Source organism: Myxine glutinosa, chromosome 11 (genome assembly GCF_964187855.1).
Source record: "Myxine glutinosa chromosome 11, kmMyxGlut1.1, whole genome shotgun sequence".
Taxonomy (NCBI): domain Eukaryota; kingdom Metazoa; phylum Chordata; class Myxini; order Myxiniformes; family Myxinidae; genus Myxine; species Myxine glutinosa.
In genome coordinates this window covers 131,575,197-131,596,796 of record NC_136271.1, presented here as the reverse complement: position 1 = coordinate 131,596,796, position 21,600 = coordinate 131,575,197, and the positions used below count along the sequence as shown (strand labels likewise).

Below are 21,600 nucleotides of genomic sequence, written 5' to 3'. Positions count from 1 at the left end.
ACCTGGGCGGTAAATACCTTTTGACACGTCCAGTCACCGTGAGTTCGTGCACGAAACCAAGCGTCCGGGACAGTTTGCCCCGTCTACAAAGACGCGTACGGGTCCGCACTTGGGGCCTCGCGCACGTTGGACGCCGCGCTGGGTTTGCCCCGTGGCTTGGCAAGGAGGTGCGCTGCAGCCGCGGCCCCAGTCCGAGACGGCACGTTTAGAGCACGTCCGCCCGGGGCTCGTTCAACCGCCCGTGTGCGGAGAGGAGAGACATTGACCACGGAGGGAGTCAGGAGTGGGGCTCACGTGAGGAATGTATAAGATTAAGATGGCCATCTTAGAGTTTGTGTAGATGAGTTCACATGGTTGTAATATTGATTGTGCCTGGTTGTGTATTGTTGATTGCTCGGGGAAAATCTCCGTGATTGTGTCTTTGAAAGTGTTTGGTATCATTACCATTGGAAATATATACTTGCACATCAGTTGTCGCCTGGGTGAAATTCCTATGGATTGCGTGGCGAATGCGCCTATATAATACTATTTGCTGGCGAAGGTCCTCTCACGGTCCGGGGGTCACCGAGACCTGGTATGCACTGAGGGGACCACGTAACAGAATTGGGGGCTCGTCCAAATTACGATTTGCGGTTTCGCAATTGGGTCTACGTCCGGGATCTAAAAGTGTATAAAATAATAAAATAATAATATTTTTGGTAATTAAAATTTATTAATTAATTAGTAATTGGTAATATTTTTTTTTGAGAAATTGGGGAAAGTCTTGGGGTGAAGGTTAACAGGTGTTAACGATAGGCACCATGGCGTTTGTGGCACAGAACTTTGGGGTAACCCCGAGTGAGGCACAGTTCCGAGCGTTGCTAAAGTCGGATCTCTTGAAATTGGCCAAACATTTTAACTTGGAGGTCCGAACTAATTTGAGGAAGGCAGAGTTGCAGGCCACGGTGATACAATCTATGGTGGGATTAGGAACATGGGACGAGTTAGCCTGGGAGTGGCTACCCGAAGAACCAGAAGACGTGGAGCTCCGGAAACTGGAGTTGCAATTACGGAGCCAGGAACGGATCAAAGAAGAAGAAAGGAAAGCAGAAGAGAGAAGAGAAGAGAAACAAGCAGAGGAAAGGAGAGTGGAACGAGAACTCCAGGAAAGGTTAGCAGAAGAAGAAAGGAAAGCAGAAAAGGAAAGAGCAGAAGAAGAAAGGAAAGCAGAAAAGGAAAGAGCAGAAGAAGAAAGGAAAGCAGAGGAGAGGAGAGAAGAGAAACAAGCAGAGGAAAGGAGAGTGGAAAGAGAACTCCAGGAAAGAAGAGAAAAGGAACAAGCAGAGGAAAGGAGAGCTGCAAGGGACCTCGAAGCAGAGGAGAGAAAAGCGGAAAGGGAATTAAAGGAACGTGACATGGAGCTTCAGCGGGAAATCAAGTTCAAGGAGCTGGAGTTAATGAGAGAACGGGGAGAGGCACCACCCTTGCTGACGGGGTCGACACCTCACCAGAAAACCTGGGATGTGGGCAGACATGTGAGGCTGGTTCCACCGTTCAGTGAAAAGGAAGTCGCGAAATTCTTCCCACACTTTGAGAAAGTGGCTCGACAATTAAACTGGCCGGAGGAGGCCTGGACCATACTCGTACAAAGTGTGCTGGTGGGGAAAGCTCAGGAAATTTATTCGGCGCTACCAATGGACCAATGTGCAGATTATGAGGTACTGAAGAAGCACATCCTCAAAGCCTATGAGTTGGTTCCGGAAGCTTACAGGCAAAAATTCAGGAATGCCAGGAAGAGGGAGAGTGAGACCCATGTGGAGTTTGCCAGAGTGAAAGAAAACATGTTTGATCGGTGGTGTGAGTCAAAAGGAGTCGGGAAAGACTTCGAGACATTGCGGGACTTGATCCTGGTGGAGGAATTCCAGCAGTGTGTCCACGAGGACATCAAAGTGTACCTGCAGGAAAAGAAGGTACCAAAGTTGTGGGACGCAGCCACCATGGCAGATGATTATGCCTTAACCCACCGAATAGGGGTCCACGAACCTAACTCCTCGCCTAGATCTCCGCAGGGGAGGTGGGGAACAGCAGGTGCGGAGAACGACCATACATGGCGGCGGCCTCGAGATGATTATGGGGACAACTATGATACCCCACCGGTTCGAAATCAGAGGGATGCGGGCCCAAGACAAACTTATAGTTCGGGGGGCCCGAGGCAGACCCCGAGTTTTTCCTCCGTGCCTACTTGCGCGTTTTGCAAAAAACCTGGACACTTGATGTCCAGTTGTTACCTCATGAAAAGGGACAACCCAGAGCGGAGTCCGACTATTACAACTCCGAATGCGATGGCTAGCGTAAGAAATCGCCATCAAGAGGGTTACCAACCATTTGTTTCCGAGGGGTTTGTGTCACTGGATGGAGCCTCGACTAACCGGAGACCGGTTAGGATATTGAGAGACACAGGGGCCCATCAATCTTTAATGCTTGAAGGCATTTTGCCATGGTCCGAGGAGACGGCAACGGGGGATAGTGTTCGTTTACAGGGGATCGGGGGCGGTGTTAGTGCTCCCCTTCAGGTCATCCAGTTGGAGTCCGATTTGGTGTCAGGACCGGTCACCGTCGGTTTACAAGCCACGTTTCCTGTAGAGGGTGTATCTGTGGTTCTCGGGAATGATTTGGCCGGGGGTCAAGTTTATGGTAACCTGAGGGTTGATAAAGAGCCCAGCAGGGAAAATAACACCACACCAGCTCGGGATGGTGACAAAAGTGCCAAGTTATTTGTAGGGGGACTGAACTTCAAAACGGAGGAAGAAGTTCTGACCTCTGTCTTCAACAGATATGGGCCGCTGGTGGAAGTGCGGTTGGTAAGAGACTGGGAAACGCAACAGTCAAGAGGGTTCGGCTTTGTCACGTTTGCCAGCACAAAAGACGCCAGAGAGGCAGAGAAGAATTGGAATGGCAAGGATTTGGAGGGTCGGACCATAACAGTAGGGAAGGCATTTCGTAGGCGTCGAGAGGTCTACAGGAGAGGACAACTGGGCGGTAGTTTTGGTGGTGGCCGCAGTCAATATTATTATGGAGGCTCCCTGAGTTACGGCCGCTCCCGAAGGAAGAATTGGCAAAGTAGTGGCCGAGAAGAAGACCGGTATTCAGGGGACTACAGGGACCAGTGGTCCCACCCTAATTATTAGGGACGTTCTGAGAAGTTGAAGCACTGAAGGCGGCGGAGCCGCCGAGCCAAGATTCCTACACGAATTAACCGTGAACGCCGTTCCTAAAGGCGTCCATGTAGTGAACTTTCCTGCACGGACTAACCGTGAACTCCACGTTCCTCAAGGCGCCCATGTAGAGAACTTTCCTGCACGGACTAACCGTGAACTCCGCGTTCCTAAAGGCATCCATGTAGGGAATACTCGGCTTGGCCTCCCGGAAAAGTGCTATCGAGTGGCTTAACTGGCTTTATTTTTAAGTGATAACTGTGCCCGGGGGGAACTGATAATGTGGGGGGGTGAGTTATTGGGGTTTGTTTCTTCAAATTGGCCGGCAAAGAAAGTTTTCGCTGGGTTCAAACTTTCTTTCTTGAAGGGGGGGAGTGTTACATATTTAGGTGAATGTATGTAAATTACCATTCAGGTTGCTTATCCGTGTGTATTATATTAAGGGTTGTTGTGATGGGAGGGTCAGGAGCCCTTCGGAACCAGTGGCCGGAAACGGAAGTGGCCGGAAACGGAGGAGAAAAAAGACACGAGGAGAGAAAAGGACGGTGGTTCTTCTTCCTCGCCCCGCGACGACGAGAAGGTGGAATCGACCTTACGCTGCGCGGAAAACGCGCCGTTGCGAAACGTCTGGCGAGAGGAGTTACCTGGGCGGTAAATACCTTTTGACACGTCCAGTCACCGTGAGTTCGTGCACGAAACCAAGCGTCCGGGACAGTTTGCCCCGTCTACAAAGACGCGTACGGGTCCGCACTTGGGGCCTCGCGCACGTTGGACGCCGCGCTGGGTTTGCCCCGTGGCTTGGCAAGGAGGTGCGCTGCAGCCGCGGCCCCAGTCCGAGACGGCACGTTTAGAGCACGTCCGCCCGGGGCTCGTTCAACCGCCCGTGTGCGGAGAGGAGAGACATTGACCACGGAGGGAGTCAGGAGTGGGGCTCACGTGAGGAATGTATAAGATTAAGATGGCCATCTTAGAGTTTGTGTAGATGAGTTCACATGGTTGTAATATTGATTGTGCCTGGTTGTGTATTGTTGATTGCTCGGGGAAAATCTCCGTGATTGTGTCTTTGAAAGTGTTTGGTATCATTACCATTGGAAATATATACTTGCACATCAGTTGTCGCCTGGGTGAAATTCCTATGGATTGCGTGGCGAATGCGCCTATATAATACTATTTGCTGGCGAAGGTCCTCTCACGGTCCGGGGGTCACCGAGACCTGGTATGCACTGAGGGGACCACGTAACAATTGTTAGGAAATATCCAGAGTTAAGTGGCTTTGATGGAATCCCCCACTGATCATCAGAGATCAGGCCATTCGAGGAAAGGAATTATTTGATTTCAGTTATGGCGATGATTGCATGACTTTGCTTATAATTCAAAGTTATCTAATTGAGCTGTTGTTGAAGGGATCTATGTTTGCACCATTTTTATGCAATGGACTGATGGTAAACAGGCTTCCAAGTATAGGCAGCCTAAGATGAATGACAGGCTGACAAGAACAGACAGAGTACGAGGAGCAGCATAATAGGCTTTGAGAACATGGCCGTCCTGATGTCATCTTGGCCCATCGCCAATTAAGGGTCAAGGCTGGACAGAACTTTCTCTACCCTCTCGGGCAAAAGGGTCACAGTGTTCAGGAGGAATTGACTGTGAGGGTGTAAGGTTGGGATGGAGGCATAAGCTAAATGCATGAGGTTTGGAGGCAAATACTGACTCTAGGAATTATGCCATGGGAATGAACCTTTAGGTTCCCACAGGCTCGATCCCAACCAGCAACCACTAAGCCAATATTAATGATGACACATCTCACCACAGCCACAAGTTTACTTTTGAGGTGCAGCCAAAACTCCCCAAATGTGATGATGCTTTGCGAGAAATTTCCTTTTTATATACACATCACCAAAGGCATGTTTGGCTATGCTCATACAATTATTTACATTGCTTGCTGACAACATGCATGACATTCAGATTTTTCAGGCCCGAATGAAATTTAAAGAGGCAAATTATTTTCACCCCCCCAAAAAATCTCATTCCACCGCCCCAAATGAATTACACCCCCGTGGAAAGTTGGTGTCAAACACGCCTAATGATTTAGCGAAATGTTTTTTCTTTTGCTGAAGTAGAACGTTCCACTGTGGAAAATCAAGGAAAGCACCCATGTGCTGCAATTGCCAATCTCAACTCGTGCTAGTGAGCGGACCCTTGGAAGAAACAGCTGTCAATGATTTTTTTTTTTCTATACAGAATCGAGGCTCGTGAAAGAGATAACATTTATCACAAAAAAAAATCAAACAGACAAACAAAATATATAAAAAGAGGGAGCGGTAGACAAGATGGGGAGAGAAGGGGAAGCACACAAACACAACATTTGAGAGCAGGGACATCGGGAATGTGTGGGAGGGAGAGGGCTTGGGGTGGAGGAGGCACGGGAAGGGGGGAAGGGGAGAAGTATAAAACACAAGGACACTGCAAGGACTTCCAGGAAAGAAGTTGGTATTTCAAAAAAGTGTATCTGGGGTGAAATTAGCGGGGGTAGAAAAGATCAAGGTTTTGGATGGGGGAAGATAAGAGATGGTGGTGAACAGCTGTTTTAAAGACCTGGAGGGTGGAGTGGGATTGAAGAGAGTGAGGGAGTTTGTTCCAGAGGCGGGAGAAAAGAGGAATGAAGGAGTGAAGGTGAGCAGAGTCTTGATTTTGGCAGTTTAACCATAAGAGGGTTGCAGGCAGATCTTGTGCGACCTGTAGGAATATTTGGGGGACAGAGCACAGAGAGAGCTGGGGGGGGGGGGGCAAGGCCAGAGAGGAGTCGGTAGAAGACGGAAAGACCACCAACCTGCCTGCGGTGAGTGAGTGAAAGTCCCTCAGAGTTAGCTTCATCGCGGGAGATTCCAATGATTCTGAACGCTTGATTCCAATGAAATGAAGGCTGAGAACGGTTTAAAGGGAATATTAAATAAATATCATCAATTGAAAATAATCACATGAGCAAAATATTTAATAGAATCAATGAGGTGTTTACAGAAAGGCTGATTAAATCACTGGAGGCAATGATAGTTCTGGATGAGTTATTAATGAGATGAGACAAGGTGGTGTCAAGGTTAGATGCATCCGCTCTGAGTCTAGGTGGCAGGTGGTTTGAACGGTTCGAACCCCAGCCAAATCATTCCGAAGACTTTAAATGCTGGAAATCAGCATTTAACAAGGATAGAGCACGGACAAACAATACCATAAGTTGGAATCCATGAGGCTGAGGAAATTCCTCCTTAATTGGCCTGCAAAATGTGGAGAGGAAAGCAACATTTTAAAGGATGGCTTAGCTGGTACCCAGTGTGCTGTGGGAAGTGACGTCACTTCCTCCAAGCTCAGCAGCTGTGTTTGTCTGAAGTCAAGTCTGGTGTTGTCTCATGCTTTTGTCGACATGGGTGTTTGTGCGATTTGTGTTGCAGCTCCTTCACAAGCCCGAGACCTTGTCGACCAAACAGCAAGATTTAGTTTAATGATATAAATTGGACAAAGAGAGCTGCAAGAGACATTGTTGTGATAGGAATCAGTGTGGTAATCTGCAGGGCAGTAATATTCATCCTGATGAAGTAGCACTTGCGCAGAAGGACGGCAGGAAGGAAGTAAAGAGAAAATAGGAGGAGGTGCAGCAATTTGAATTGAAGACAATAGTTTATCGAGAGAAAGGGATGTCATTAATATATATATATATATATGGGAGCGTACGCTGGATCAGCACATCGCTACATTCTTGGATGACCCCTCAGCACCATCTCGACAACCACTGTGTGCTATGGAATGAGGTGTTTTTACGGTGGCTGGAGTGCAAATCCTGCCACCAAATGTCAATAAGGAGGGAATTAATGTGGAGGATTCTGTATGAATACAGATTAGAGATTGTAAAAATAGTAAGATACTGGCAGGATACTTTTATAGGGCTCCTGGTGTGAAGGAAGAGGAGGATGGAGGAGTACATGAAGAAATCAGAAGGGCATGTGATAAAGGAAGTGTCCTGATTATGGGGGATTTTAACTTGCCAGGGAAAGATTGGGTCCAGGAACAAGGAAAGGGCAGAGCAGATGAGGATTCCTAAATCTAGTCCAGGATTGCTTTTTAACGCAGTTTGTAGATAAGCTCACTTGTGGGAGTGCAGTGTTAGTTAGACCTCTTTTTCAGTTATGATCTCAATATGGTAGAGGAAATGGAGGTACACAAGCATTTTGGGATGTGACCAAAACATACAGTCACGTGAAAAAGTAAGTACACCCCATGTTAAGTTTTGACTTTTTCAACATATTTCAACATACAGCTATTTGATCTTCATTTCAACAATATTGATAAATAAAGGTGATATAATATAACAAATATCATGAAACATTTACATTTTGTAGTCCATTGTATAATTTAAATAAACATAAATGCAAATTTCACATGTGGAAAAAGTAAGTACACCCTTGGCTCTAATAGGTGGTATTGCCCCCTTTGGCAGAAACAACCTCAAGTAGGCGTTTCTTATAACTGTCTACCAGTCTCTGACATCGACCGGGAGAAATTTTTGCCCACTCCTCCATGCAGAATTCTTTCAGCTGTGCGATGTTTGAGGGGTTTCTTGCATGCCCAGCTCATTTCAAATCCCCCCACAACATCTCGATGGGATTTAGATCCGGGCTTTGACTTGGCCATTCCAGAACCCTCCATTTCTTTCTTTTCAGCCATTCCTTGGTGGATTTACTAGTATGTTTAGGGTCATTGTCATGTTGCAAGGTCCACCTTCGATTGAGCTTCAACTTTCCGACAGATGGCCTCACATTATCCTCAAGCACCCTCTGGTACAATGAAGAATTCATAGGGGATTCTATGATGGTGAGCTGCCCAGGCCCTGATGCAGCAAAGCTGCCCCAAACCATAATATTTCCACCACCATGCTTTACAGTTGGTATCAGGTTCTTGTGATCAAATGCTGTCTTTGGTTTTCGCCAAACATGTCTTCTGGGTACTGTGGCCAAATAGTTCTAGCTTTGACTCATCTGTCCAGAGCACATTGTTCCAGAAGTGCTGGTCTTTGCCGAGGTTTTGATTGGCAAACTTTAGTCTTGCCCTGATGTTCTTTCTGGACAGCAAAGGTTTCCTCCTGGCACACCTCCCATGTAGATCAAATTTGTGCAGCCTCTTTCTAATGGCAGACTCATGCACTTTGACATCAACAGTGGCAAGAGCTACCTGTAGGTCCCGTGATGACATTCTGGGGTTCTTAGAGACTTCTTTCAGCATCTTGCGGTCTGCTCTCGGGCTGAACTTGCTGGGGCGGCCTGGCCTGAACAATTTGGCAGTTGTTTGGAATCTTCTCCACTTGTAGATGATCTTCTGGACAGTCGAATTATTGATTTCAAAATTGTTTGGAGATCTTTTTAAATCCCTTCCCAGACTCGTAGGCATCTATAACCTTCTTTCTGAAGGCCTCGGAAAGCTCTTTTGATCTCGGCATGGTGACGCCGCACACTTCAACAACAAAGAGCAAACCAAACTAAATGTCTGAGGTTTAAATAAGACAGGTTCCTCCAAGATCCTCTCTGACGATGTTCTAATCATTTGCACCTGAGCTGGTGCACCTGATTCTAATTTTAGGTATTTGAAGTAGTGATAAATGTAGGGGTGTACCTACTTTTTCCACATGCGAAATTTGCATTTATGTTTATTTAAATTATACAATGGACTACAAAATGTAAATGTTTCATGATATTTGTTACATTATATGACCTTTATCTATCAATATTGTTGAAACTAGGGCATTGCCCGTACGTGGGTGCCCGTTCCGTGGCCAAAAAAAAAAAAAAACGCTACCCGTACGCTCTACCCCGCCCGTACGCCCGTAAACAAAAAAAACAACGCTCTTCGCTTCCGCCCTTCGCTCTGACTGAATTGGGAGAAATAATGCGCATAAGAAATCGAATTACGTACCGTAATGGCGGTCAGCTCGTAACGCGCTCAGCTCCGCTCGTCTCACATCGGCCACGCCTACGCAACAGAGCGTTCTGTGATTGGCTGCCGGAAGATAAGTCGTCACTGTCCGGAAGTTCGCAAATCGCAGTTAGGATGAATCGTTTTAATTTAATCGCAGTTTGAATTCGTTTTAAAACATAGTTTAACGGCAACATAGTTTTCCAACGTGAAATAAATGAATACGCTGTCAAATAATGCGCATAAGAAATCGAATTACGTACCGTAATGGCGGTCAGCTCGTAACGCGCTCAGCTCCGCTCGTCTCACATCGGCCACGCCTACGCAACAGAGCGTTCTGTGATTGGCTGCCGGAAGATAAGTCGTCACTGTCCGGAAGTTCGCAAATCGCAGTTAGGATGAATCGTTTTAATTTAATCGCAGTTTGAATTCGTTTTAAAACATAGTTTAACGGCAACATAGTTTTCCAACGTGAAATAAATGAATACGCTGTCAAATGTGCCGTCCGAGGCAGAGTCTGATCGCCACGTTCGGCACACGTGATAGCTCGCTGCTCTCTGATTGGTTGCAGCGTTTTTTGGACATAGCTCGGTAAGTAATTGTCCGATTAATATGAAACCTTGAAAAGGCACATCCTCGGGTCCCCAGCAATATACCTGGCAAGTTTCAAGTATATCGGACCCGTGGTTGTCGAGAAACAGCGGTCACAGACACACAGACACACAGACACACAGACACACAGACACACAGACACACAGACACACAGACACACAGACACACAGAGATTGCTGGAATTATAGATAGATGAAGATCAAATAGCTGTATGTTGAAATATGTTGAAAAAGTCAAAACTTTACATGGGGTGTACTTACTTTTTCACGTGACTGTTTAGTATGGAGTAATTGTTCTATTAAGAGTTGGAGTTTGGGATCGTTGAGTAAGGCTGTCATATTTCAGGAATTAGGCAAACATTGAAGGTGTGAGGGGAGACCTGGGATTGTGACAAACTAACATTAGGACAATGAGAAAATAGGAAACCTTCAAGGAGCAAATGTGCAGTGTACAGGTAGGGTAACTATAGTCCAGTGAGGTGTAAATCTCGATGCAGAAAGAGATCAGGGTGACTGAGCAGAGAGGTAAAGAATGCTATTAATGATAAACAGAAGGCAATGTTTTGGAGAAAAAAACAAAAACCGAACTGGAATCCAACTCATATCAGTATAGGAATAAACAGAGGCCAGTTAAGAAGACAACTACGCAAGCCAAAAGAGAACTTAAGAAAGACACGGCCATGAATAAACAAAATAGCAAAGCATTCTTTAAGTACCTACAGATTAGTTGCTGGAATTTGAAGATCCCTTGGTGTCCTTCATAAACAGTCGGCGAGTTATCTATGGCACATATCCTGTACAAATTACAAATTCCTGCGACAACCTCCTGGGGGAATTGTATCAGCAGAACAGCCACGTCCCCAGAAAATGATGCAATCCGCAGCAAAGAAAGGGAAAGAGAAAAAAGGGCTTTGGGTAGGAATATTAAGTGTGGTGCTTCTGCTCTATCTGCTGGGTCACATGTTCTTGGCCCGTTTCCATTCTGGGCCAAGACCGTTCATGAAAATGAAACCTCCCTGCGAATGCAGCGAGGCTTTTAAGTTTGCTTGGTCATCTTTCTCTGAGTCATTGTGCTATAGGCTTTGCTCAGAATAAGTCAAGTAGTTGTGCAAGGAATGTGCAAGTTGTGCAAGTTGGGCAAGGAATGGCGTAGGCTAGTCAGGCAGAATTGCCTTTCCTCTTTGTACATTTCCTGGTACATCCTAGTTTTCCTTTTTCAATATCTCATATTTTCTCATAATTCATTTTTACATCATTGTTGCACTTTAAATGCGCATTTTGTATCTCCTTTGGGCCTGCTTTTGGCTTTTTATCTCTTGTTTTATAGCTGTCAGCTTCTCATTGCACTCTCTTCACTTCAGATTTATGGCTCTCTGACGTGGCTCAGGCAAAATAAGATGAATAACCACACTATTCCCAAAAGTGTAAAGAGTAACGAATACCATCTGCAGCCACACAGCCAATCGAGCTCCAACACGCCTGCATTGGATATAATCCAACAAAATGTCCATACTCATTGCAGAGCATTGTTGCTGCCAAAGTACGCATGGCCGTGAATACACTGTAGGACTTGTCATTGACTTTCCCAGCGGTAGTCAAAGCAGAAATTTGGCCATGGTGCACACAATAGCTACTCTTGGAAGGCACTGTTGGATCATTAATATCCACAAACCAATGATTGCTGGTGGGACACCAACGTTAATACCTTTCCAAGGGACAGCAAACGTATAGAGTTATAGACGTAACGTGCTGCCTGCAAAGCACTAGGGTGAGAGTTTATGATTGAACCCCAAATTGACAGCTCAATGCTCCCTCTGAGCTATACTGTCGGTCCTTTGGGTTGGCTACATGTCTAACTTCTTAATTTTTTTTGTATAGAGTGAAGGCTCGAGGAAGAGCTGTTTGAGGGCCTTTTTTGAGGGCTTTGAGGGCATCGTTGGGTGAGTAGAAGCAGCATGTCCAAGGTTGAATGACCTGGTCTGAATCCGAATTGGTGATCGGAGAAGGGGCCGTTGGAAAAAAAGGAAGGATTTCATCTCAATTACGATGGTGGATTCCATGACCTTGCTGATGATAGGAAGTAAGCTAATAGGTATATGCAGCTAAGGGGTCAGTTTTCACAACTTTTTACTTGGACGGAGGTTGTGTTTTCAACCCTGTTTGTCTGTCTTTGAGTAGGATATCTCAAAAATTTATGGAGATATTTGGACGAAACTTGGCGGGCATGTTGGCTGTATGAAAAGGATGAATTGATTCGATTTTGGCAAAGATCCGGATCAGGATACGAGAATTTTTTTAATTTGTAAGTGATTCTTCACTATTGATGGACAAGGCCAAAAATAATACCGTAAAAAAAACCCGACATTCGCAGTTTTGCTTTTCACAGAACCCTACTTTTCTACTTTTTCACCTCCTGTGCTTCAGCTATTCGCGTTTTTTGCGGGTGCATAAACTATCCCCCACCGGCCACGCATAAAGCAGCCCTAAAACCATCTCTCACCACCATTCCCTATAAACAATGGTCACACGACCCACCCTTCCTCCATTTATCCACAATTATGTGCACGGCTACTGACATGCAGCATGTCCTGGGTCTCATTATTTCTTCTCGTCACTCTGCCTTGACCTGCTGTGATTCCTCATGCTTGTGGACATTTTGGGCTCATTGTTCGATCATGGGTCCTAAGCCCAAGAGTAATGCAGGAAATGCCTCTGCTCCCAGGGGGCAGAAAAAGTAATGAGCCTGAGCCAGAAAGTGGAGCTACTAGACCAGCTATCAAGAGGTGAGAGTGCAGTCTCTGTGGGCAGGCATTATGGTTTAACAAGTCAACTGTTCATTACATTAAAAAATGAGAAGGCGATTCGCGAAAGTTTTGTGGCTAGCACAGTACCCAGCACCAAAGAAGAGGGTTGCTGGCAGATCTTGTGCATCCTGCAGGAATATTTGGGGGACAGAGCACAGATAGAGCTGGGGGAGCTAGGCCGGAGAGGAGTCGGTAGAAGACAGAAAGACCACCTACCTGCCTGCGGTGAAAGGCCCTCACAATCAGCTTCATCGCTGGAGATACCAATCCTTCTGAAAGCTTTGGTTTCAACAGCATGAAGCCGAGCTAGGTGTGAGGCAGGAGCACCAGCCCAGAGGGGAGAACAGTATTCCATTGAGCTGCGGATGAACGCCTTGTATGTGGTGAGGATCTCAGGTGTGCCAAGGAAGGAATTCGCACGATGGATGATGCCGTCGGCGACTGGCTTTGGAGGCCAGCTTGGAAATGTGGTTTTTCCAGGAAAGATCATGGCAGATAGTGAGACCCAAAAGCTCGAGTGACAGAACTTCTTGGGGAGAGGATTGTTTAGAAAGTAGATGGGAGGGTTGTCCAGTCGGTCTTTTCGGAGAGACGTAGTAAGAGTGTGGGATTTGTCAGGATTGGAAGACATGTTCCACTTGTTTGACCAGTCAGTGATTTTATCCAGGTCTGCAGAGAGTGAGGATGCTGCAGACTGCCGATCTGAGTGATGAGGAATGGAGCGGTAGAGAGTGGAGTCATCAGCAAAGAGATAGAGAGGATTTTCCAGAGAGTCGGAGAGATGATTGATGAAGACCAGAAAAAGCACAGGGCCCAGAATACTGCTTTGGGGAACTCCAGCCTGAACAGGAATTGGGAGATGTGAGAAATCCATTCAGGGCCACACGTTGATGATGACCAGAGAGGAATTCCACAAGCCATGCTTGGAGATTTCGATGAATACCATAGGAGGAGAGTTTGGTGAGCAGAGCGGGGTGTCAGACCATATCAAAGGCACGTGATTTGTCAAGGGAGACAGCTCTGATTTTCATGTTTGGCATTGAGGACCTCCATCCATTGTTTAGACAGCAGAAGCAGCATGTCCAGAGTAGAATGACCTGGTCTGAAACCAAATTGATGATCAGAGATCAAGCCATTGGAGAAGAGGAAGGATTTGATATCTGAAGCAATGATGGATTCCATGACTTTGCTGATAATTCGGAGCAGGCTGATTGGTCTGTAGTTGCAAGGATCTGTTTTTGCACCTTTTTGTATAAAGCGGTAATGTTGGCTGATTTCCAAGCTGATGTCAGATGACCTTGAGCAAAAGAGAGGGTGAAGAGCAGAGAGAGAGGGTGAGATAGAGCGGCAGAGCAGGATTTTAGGATCCATGGGCTGATGCCGTCTGGTCCAGTTGCAGAATCAGAGTCGAGGTTTGAAACAAACTTCTCCACCTTGTCAGGAGAGAAGGCCACATAGTCCAGGAGCAGCTGGATTCGACTGGGTAAGGTGGGTACAGAGAGGGATGGGTTTGGGACACAAGATTTTGAGACAAACACAGAGTTGAGGCATTCGGCTTTGTCACGTGCGGAGTCAGCTGTGTAACCATTTGAGTTAATGGAGGGGATGGAGGGGGAACAAACACCAGAAACAGATTTGACCAGATGCCACCAGGATTTGGAGGAGAGAGACGGGTTTGAGAGTTCAGTCTTGAGAGTAGAGAGATAGTGCTTCCTGGCTCTCCTGAGGGTAGGCAGACACTTGTCCCATCCGAGCTTGGTGAAAGGAACTGAGATTGCCTTCAGTTATGTTTGTTTACGGTGTTGTATGTAAATTTACATTGATGGATGCTTTTTCTTTTTTTCATTTACAGACTTTATCGTCATGTTAATTTCACAGTTGACTGTTATAGACATTACAATTTTCAAATACTAGATATTGCTTCAGTTTTTGGGTTTTTTGCTTTTGTTAACGTGTGTTTGCTGCTTTTTAGATACATTTTGATTTTCGGATGCTTTCCGAAGGTTCTGTGATTTATCCTGGTGTACCAGCTTTGATGTCCATCAGCACGCCAAATTTCAGCTTTCCACTACACACAGAAGCAACAAACATTAATATCAGTCAGTCAGTGGTTAGAAAGAGCTTTATATATTAGATATAGAAGATAGATGGTGTAGACATGCACATACACATGCCCACCATGGCCAATCACGTTGGGGAGCGGGTGATTCTAGTCTATAAAAAAAAACCCCATTAAACATCCTCTACAAGTCCTAATGATGCAATACCCTGCATGTGAAGCATTTCTCTTGCAGTTTGAATGTGGATTTCAATCAGCAGGGAATCCAACCCAGGCTGGACAGCTGCAGAGGCAAGCATGCTCTTTCTGTGCTGTGTTGTCATCGTGCCAGATTTTTAAGTTATTGCATTTCCATTGACTAAACTTCCACAATAGTGACCTCATATAACACGTTACATATACATGATGCAGTGGACATTTTTTTATGGAGTGCTGAGGATCATGCAACATCAGGGGATGAAGAGAGCAGCCTAAATAAGAGCAGAGACATGGTGCACCACAGTAAGAGGAGAATTGCAGGTGAAAGGGGGTCGGAGTCTCAGGGGATGGTCAGTCACAAATTATATATCTGCAGCAAAAGGGTTCAGGTAGAGATGGGAGAGACCATGAGATGAATGATGAATAAAGGTGAGAGTCAAGCTTGTACTTTTAGAAGGTAACGAGATAAAGGTTTTCAGTAGAATGTGTATCACTTGGAAGGACATTGACTGGACAGGGCAAGAGAAGGACATGTACAAGTCCGTATACAAGCAGTAAATATACACAGCCGTGAAATAATTTATTATTAACTAAAGTTTTCTCTATTTTAGCAATGATCAAACAACCATTGAAAACAGGTGAACACTTCCCTCCCTGTTCATTCCGAATGTATTGTCATGATCTCAAGACCTTTTGACCAAAGCTGGTTAAGCCTGTTTCTCTAATACCAGGACAGGGAAGACACAGCGACCAAGTTCTGATTAATTTATTAATTGCTTAAAAGATAAAATTTATACTTTTTGTTGTTTAAAATTTGTTGTTAAACTTGTCTATCCTATGTAGACAATCAGACAATCATTTGTGCAGCCATAACATGGCAAAGTTTGCATACCACAGGGATTGTTTATTGTGCCAACTGTCTGAGGAATGCTAGGTGGGGGGAGAGGGGTGGCACAGGATAAACATCCTTTTTAATGTTGGTACATTCTACTTTATCCAAATATACCGTTTATAAAACCACGGTGGAATAAATTTGTTAAATATGCTACAAGTTGTTACCTTTGCCACCGAAGGTGGACGGAGGTTATGCTTTCACCCCTGTCTGTTTGTCTGTGAGCAGAATATCTGAAAAAGTTGTGGACGGATTCGGACGAAACTTGGTGGACAAGTTGGGTGTGTGAGACGGACGGAATGATGAGATTTTGGCGAAGATCCGGATCCGCATCCGGTTCCTATAATTTTTAAAGTGATTCTTAACTATCGAGAGATCGGGCTAAAAACGGCATAGAGCAAGATAAAAAGATGTCGACGGATTCAGACGAAACTTGGTGGACAAGTTGGGTGTGTGAGAAGGACGAATCAATTCCATTTTGGTGAAGTTCCGGATCTGCATCCGGTTCCTATAATTTTTTAAGTGATTCTTAACTATCGAGAGATCGGGCCAAAAACGGCATGGAGCAAGATAAAAAGATGTCGACGGATTCGGACGAAACTTGGTGGACAAGTTGGGTGTGTGAGAAGGACGAATCAATTCCATTTTGGTGAAGATCTGGATCCAGATCTGAATACAAAAAAAAAAAAAAAAAAATTAAGTGATTCTTCACCATTGAGAGATGTGGCCAAAACGATATATAGCCTGATATTTGAACAAGTTATGGACAAGTTATGACAAAACTTGGTGCATGAGTTGGGTAAGTGACAATAACAAGCCGATTCGATTTTGGCTCAGGTCCGAATCCAGATCCGGCCTATCAGTGGGATACAAAACGCGTAAACTGTTCAGTCTGGCCGAGGCATGCACTCTACCAAATTTTGTTGTAGTTGAAGCCCCTTTTGTACAATTGTAGCAGTTGTAGAACCCTTTCAAACTTACAACTTAAATGTAGAGAATGAGGACTTCAAAGTGACATGGTAACTTAAATGTATGGAATGACGACCTCAGTGACATGGTAACTTAAATGTATGGAATGACGACCTCAAAGTAGCATGGTAACTTAAATGTATGGAATGACGAGCTCAAAGTGACATGTTAACTTAAATGTATGGAATGACGACCTCAAAGTGACATGGTAACCTAAATGTATGGAATGACGAGCTCAAAGTGACATGGTAACTTAAATGTATGGAATGACGAGCTCAAAGTGACATGGTAACTTAAATGTATGGAATGACGAGCTCAAAGTGGCATGGTAACTTAAATGTATGGAATGACGACCTCAAAGTGACATGGTAAATTAAATGTATGGAATGACGACCTCAAAGTGACATGGTAACTTAAATGTATGGAATGACGACCTCAAAGTGACATGGTAAATTAAATGTATGGAATGACGACCTCAAAGTGACATGGTAACTTAAATGTATGGAATGACGAGCTCAAAGTGGCATGGTAACTTAAATGTATGGAATGACGAGCTCAAAGTGACATGGTAACTTAAATGTATGGAATGACGAGCTCAAAGTGACATGGTAACTTAAATGTATGGAATGACGAGCTCAAAGTGACATGGTAACTTAAATGTATGGAATGACGAGCTCAAAGTGACATGGTAACTTAAATGTATGGAATGACGAGCTCAAAGTGACATAACTTTAAGGTAGCAAAAGAAAAGAAATTTTATAGCTCCAAGGAAGAAAAATGTTCTGGTTCATTCACTTCGAGTGAGAAGGATTTTTTTTTTTACCAATGACAAAACACCACACATGTGGTCCAAATTTTGATCTGCGGTGCTGTCTCCGATTTCACGAAGACTGGGTGCAATGCCAGGAGGGAAATTTACATCTTGGAACAGACTGTTATTTGGTGGGAACCTAAAGCAGACTGTCCTATGTGAAATCATGTCGATGTAAACATCCAATTATCTCTTTGACAAGACGCACATTTGTGCTCGTATCACCTCATTAATTGCACTGCCCCCCCCCCCCCTCTTCCCCACCACTTTGGACCACATCCATATCCATGATCCTTCACTCCCTTATCATTACTCTTATCTTCTCTAAACATCTGCACACTGCCATCCTCCGTTGTTAGTCCCTTAGCCATCTATGGTTTTTCTAGATTTTCCCCATACCTTTTAACATGTTCAACTGAAACTTGGTACATGGCTTTATTATGATAAGCTACAGAACAAGTTTGAGTTTTGGGACATTTCCCCAATTTTCCACGGAGTTTTGCCCTTTTTGAACTTGGAAAATAACATATACTAGGAAGAGTACCCGTCCTAAGTGACAGGAAAAGCTAGCACAGGATCCCCCCTTCCCTTTCTACTCTCTCTCACACACTCTCTCTCTCTCCCACTCCTTTCCCTCTCTCCCCCAATCCCCTCTCCCTCCTCTGTCTCCCTCTCTTCCCCCACTCCCCTCTCTCCCCCACTCCCCCGCCCCTCCCTCACTCTCCCTGCCCCTCCCTCCCACTCCCCCCGCCCTCCCCTCTCCCCTCCACCCCTCACTCCCCCAATCTCCATTCCCACCCCCAATTCCTCCCCCACAATCCACTCTCCCAATCCCCACTCTCTCCCCTATCTCAACTTTCTTCGGTTCCCCATTCATCTTTACGTGCGTTTGAACAGAATATGTAACCACGCCAACGGTTTTTTCCAACCAAGTAACTCGATGATTACCTTTCCAACGGTAGATAATCGGGTGAAGGTACAGGACAGGGGTTGGAGTTCAAAACCGCAAACAGATGTTTATGGGAGTGAAATCCGTTACCCGTGAAAGAAGAAGAAGATGATGTAGTGTGCGCACCTACATATAAACACTCCACTGGGACCCATATCAATAGCGGTCGCTATATCGATGGCGATCTAACGCACTTGCAGCACTACTTTATTAATAAACAATCTATATAATGGAGCAAGTGTTTGTATGCATATCCGCACTTCACCTATTGGTGGGACAGCTGACCTGACTCCACCCACAAATGTAACCTGAAATACCTAACCTAAAGTACCCAGAGGACCCAAAAGACCTTCCCCCAATCCCCCACCCTCAACACCCTGAGGACCTACAAGACCGAGAAGACCCCGAGGACCCAGAGGAACCAAAAGACCCCAAAGACTGAAAAGATCCTGAAGACCCAATGGACCCCAAAGACCCAAAGGACCCCAAATACCTAAAAGACACCGAAGACCTAAAAGACCCCGAAGACCTAAAAGACCCTGAAGACCCAAAAGATTCCAAAGACCCTTAATGACCCAGAAGACCTAAAAGATCCTGAAGACCCAAAATACCCTTAAAGGCACAGAGGATCCAAAAGACCCTGAAGACCCAAATGACCCTGAAGACCCAAAACACCATTAAGACACAAAAGACCCAAAAGACACCAAAATGGTCAAAGATGCCTATCCCTCTGAAACGACGTGTGGTGAGGCGCGCGGAGCGTGCCGAGTCACGCTAGTATATATAAAACTCAAATATAATGGTAACATCTTGCAGGCCAAAAACAAGAGATGGGTCTTTAACAATTTTTAAGGAAATTGATTGCAGGGGCGAAGATGCTTGGACTGATGTTGAAGCTCATTCTTTTAAATTAAACATTCTATATGGATGTAAGAGAGAGAAATACAAACACGGGACATCTGGACGTAGAGGAAATGGCTGTGTGCTCAGTATGAGCTTCCGATATTCTTCATTCCTGGGGAAAAAAATGAATATTGAGAAATCTCTCATTTCCTCACTAAATTCGGTTACACTTCTTGGATAGAATCATATGGACAATGCTTCATTTGTGGGGAAATGGCAATTCTTTGGCTTTGTATCGTTTTAAAAATCTTTGTATCGTTCTACCATAGGGCAATATACTGTAACATAACAGCCTTATTTTTTGTTTGCTCTTCTGTTGTAATGCCTATTTTTCATGTTATTGTATTTCTTTTATTTTCAATGGTGTCCCACCCTCGTGGGGTTTACTATTTATTCTTTCCGACATGAATGGCACTAATATCAATATTTTTCACGTTCCTTTGCCCCTTGGTTTTTGGAACACCTTTGAGATCAATGGGAGATGTCGACTTTGATGTATTGAGAACAAACGTGCCGAGTTTGTGAGCGCAGATTTGATCGATTTTGATCGATCGGGCAGAGGGCCATGGTCGGTTAAGGTTCTTTCTATCTTAATTAATTTCAAACCTTGTACACAATTGAGTACAACGCCTGCTGAAAGACCAAAATAATGTATCGAATGTCCATGTCGTTCAGGTTGTCATGCAGCAATTCATCTTGGCTTACACATGTCTTACAGACGACTCGGTAGAGCGCACACCTCCACCAGGCTGAAAAGTTTACATTTTGTGTCCCACTGATAGGCCGGATCTGGATTCGAACGTGAACCAAAAGCTAATCGGCTTGTTATTGTCACTTACCCAACTCATCCACCAAGTTTTGTCATAACTGTTCCACAACGTTTCGTAATATATCAATATAATTATCGTTTTTGGCCCTGTCACTCAATGGTGAAGAATCACTTCAATATTTAAAAATCATTGTATCTGGATCCGTATTCGGATCTTCACAAAAATCAAATAAAATCTTCCTCGTCACACACCCAACCCGTCCACCAAGTTTCATCCGAATCCGTCCAGAACTTTTTGAGATATTGTGCTATATGTCCATTTTAGCCCGATCACTCAATGGTGAAGAATCAGTTTTTAAAATCTCCAGATCCAGATTCGAATCTTCACCAAAATTGAATCGATTCTTCCTTGTCATACACCCAACTTCTCCACGCTACATCTCTGCCAAATTTTGTCCGAATCCATCCACAACCTTTTGAGATATCCTGTTCACGGACAGACAAACAAACAGACAGGGGTGAAAACATAACCTCCATCCACTTTATATGGTGGAGGTAAAAATAAAAAGGTTGATGTTTATTGGAATATTCTATTTCGTTCGTTGAACTTTTTGAACACCCCACGTATATATTCCCTTCATGCTTCGTTGTACATCTTCAAGTTCTGTCCTGCAAACATTGAAACTAAGCGAAGTCTCAAACTCAATAGGATAACTCTTTGATGAAGGCACACTTCCTTTATACTTTGCAACCACAGCGACACAAATTTCCCCAAATAAAAACTCTTCTTTGAATCAAAGGAATACTTTTGGGATTCTCAGCCCTTCTTGCATCCGGCCCCCATTGGGTACTGACCTCATGGCCATGTGTTCACCGGTTAACCCTAGAGGAGAAACAAACAGGCACCGGCGACTGTAAGTTTAGTCTTGAGACCATTTAACTGAAATTTCACCTGTAAGGAATCCATCATCTTCTTTTTTCTTTTTTCAAGGGATTTCTTCTTTAATGGCCACAGTTATTTCCACATTCTTATGGGCTTGTCTTTGGGAAGCTTTGCCCAAGTCTTTCACGAACCGGCTGGCCAGACGGGAATGCCCGTTTAGCGTCCATCTGAGGGAAGGCACACATAGTGATGAATATAATATATACTGTACATGCCCAGGCTACAAAGCTTAGAGGTGTGTGTGCATACATCCAGGACATCCTCCCTTTCATATTTGTATGTGTATATATATATATATATATATATATATATATATATATATATATATATATATATATATATTGTAACGGTTTTGAGAAGTGTAACGGTTTTTTTGAGAAGTGTAACAATTTTGGAGGAAGCGTAACGAATGTGAAAACGTTACAATGTGAACGTTACAAAAGTATGGTAACACCCTGTTAATGTAAATAATGGTCGCAGCCGTCCTCCTAGTTAATTCCATGAAACTTACACGCAGGTCACGATATATCTTTTTAAATAGTG

General features: G+C 44.6%; 1 protein-coding gene across 1 annotated transcript in view; it reads left to right on the top strand.

Annotated features, from left to right (window-relative positions):
• The first annotated feature begins 251 nt into the window (after nucleotides 1-251).
• Nucleotides 252-21,600, top strand: part of LOC144894359 (uncharacterized) — a 460,407-nt gene continuing 439,058 nt past the window's right edge. The window contains exon 1 of the mRNA XM_078787131.1: nucleotides 252-4,439. Within this exon, the coding sequence (XP_078643257.1) occupies nucleotides 801-3,167 (2,367 nt within the window). The 5' untranslated portion in view covers nucleotides 252-800 and the 3' untranslated portion in view covers nucleotides 3,168-4,439. The remainder of the gene's footprint in view (nucleotides 4,440-21,600) is intronic.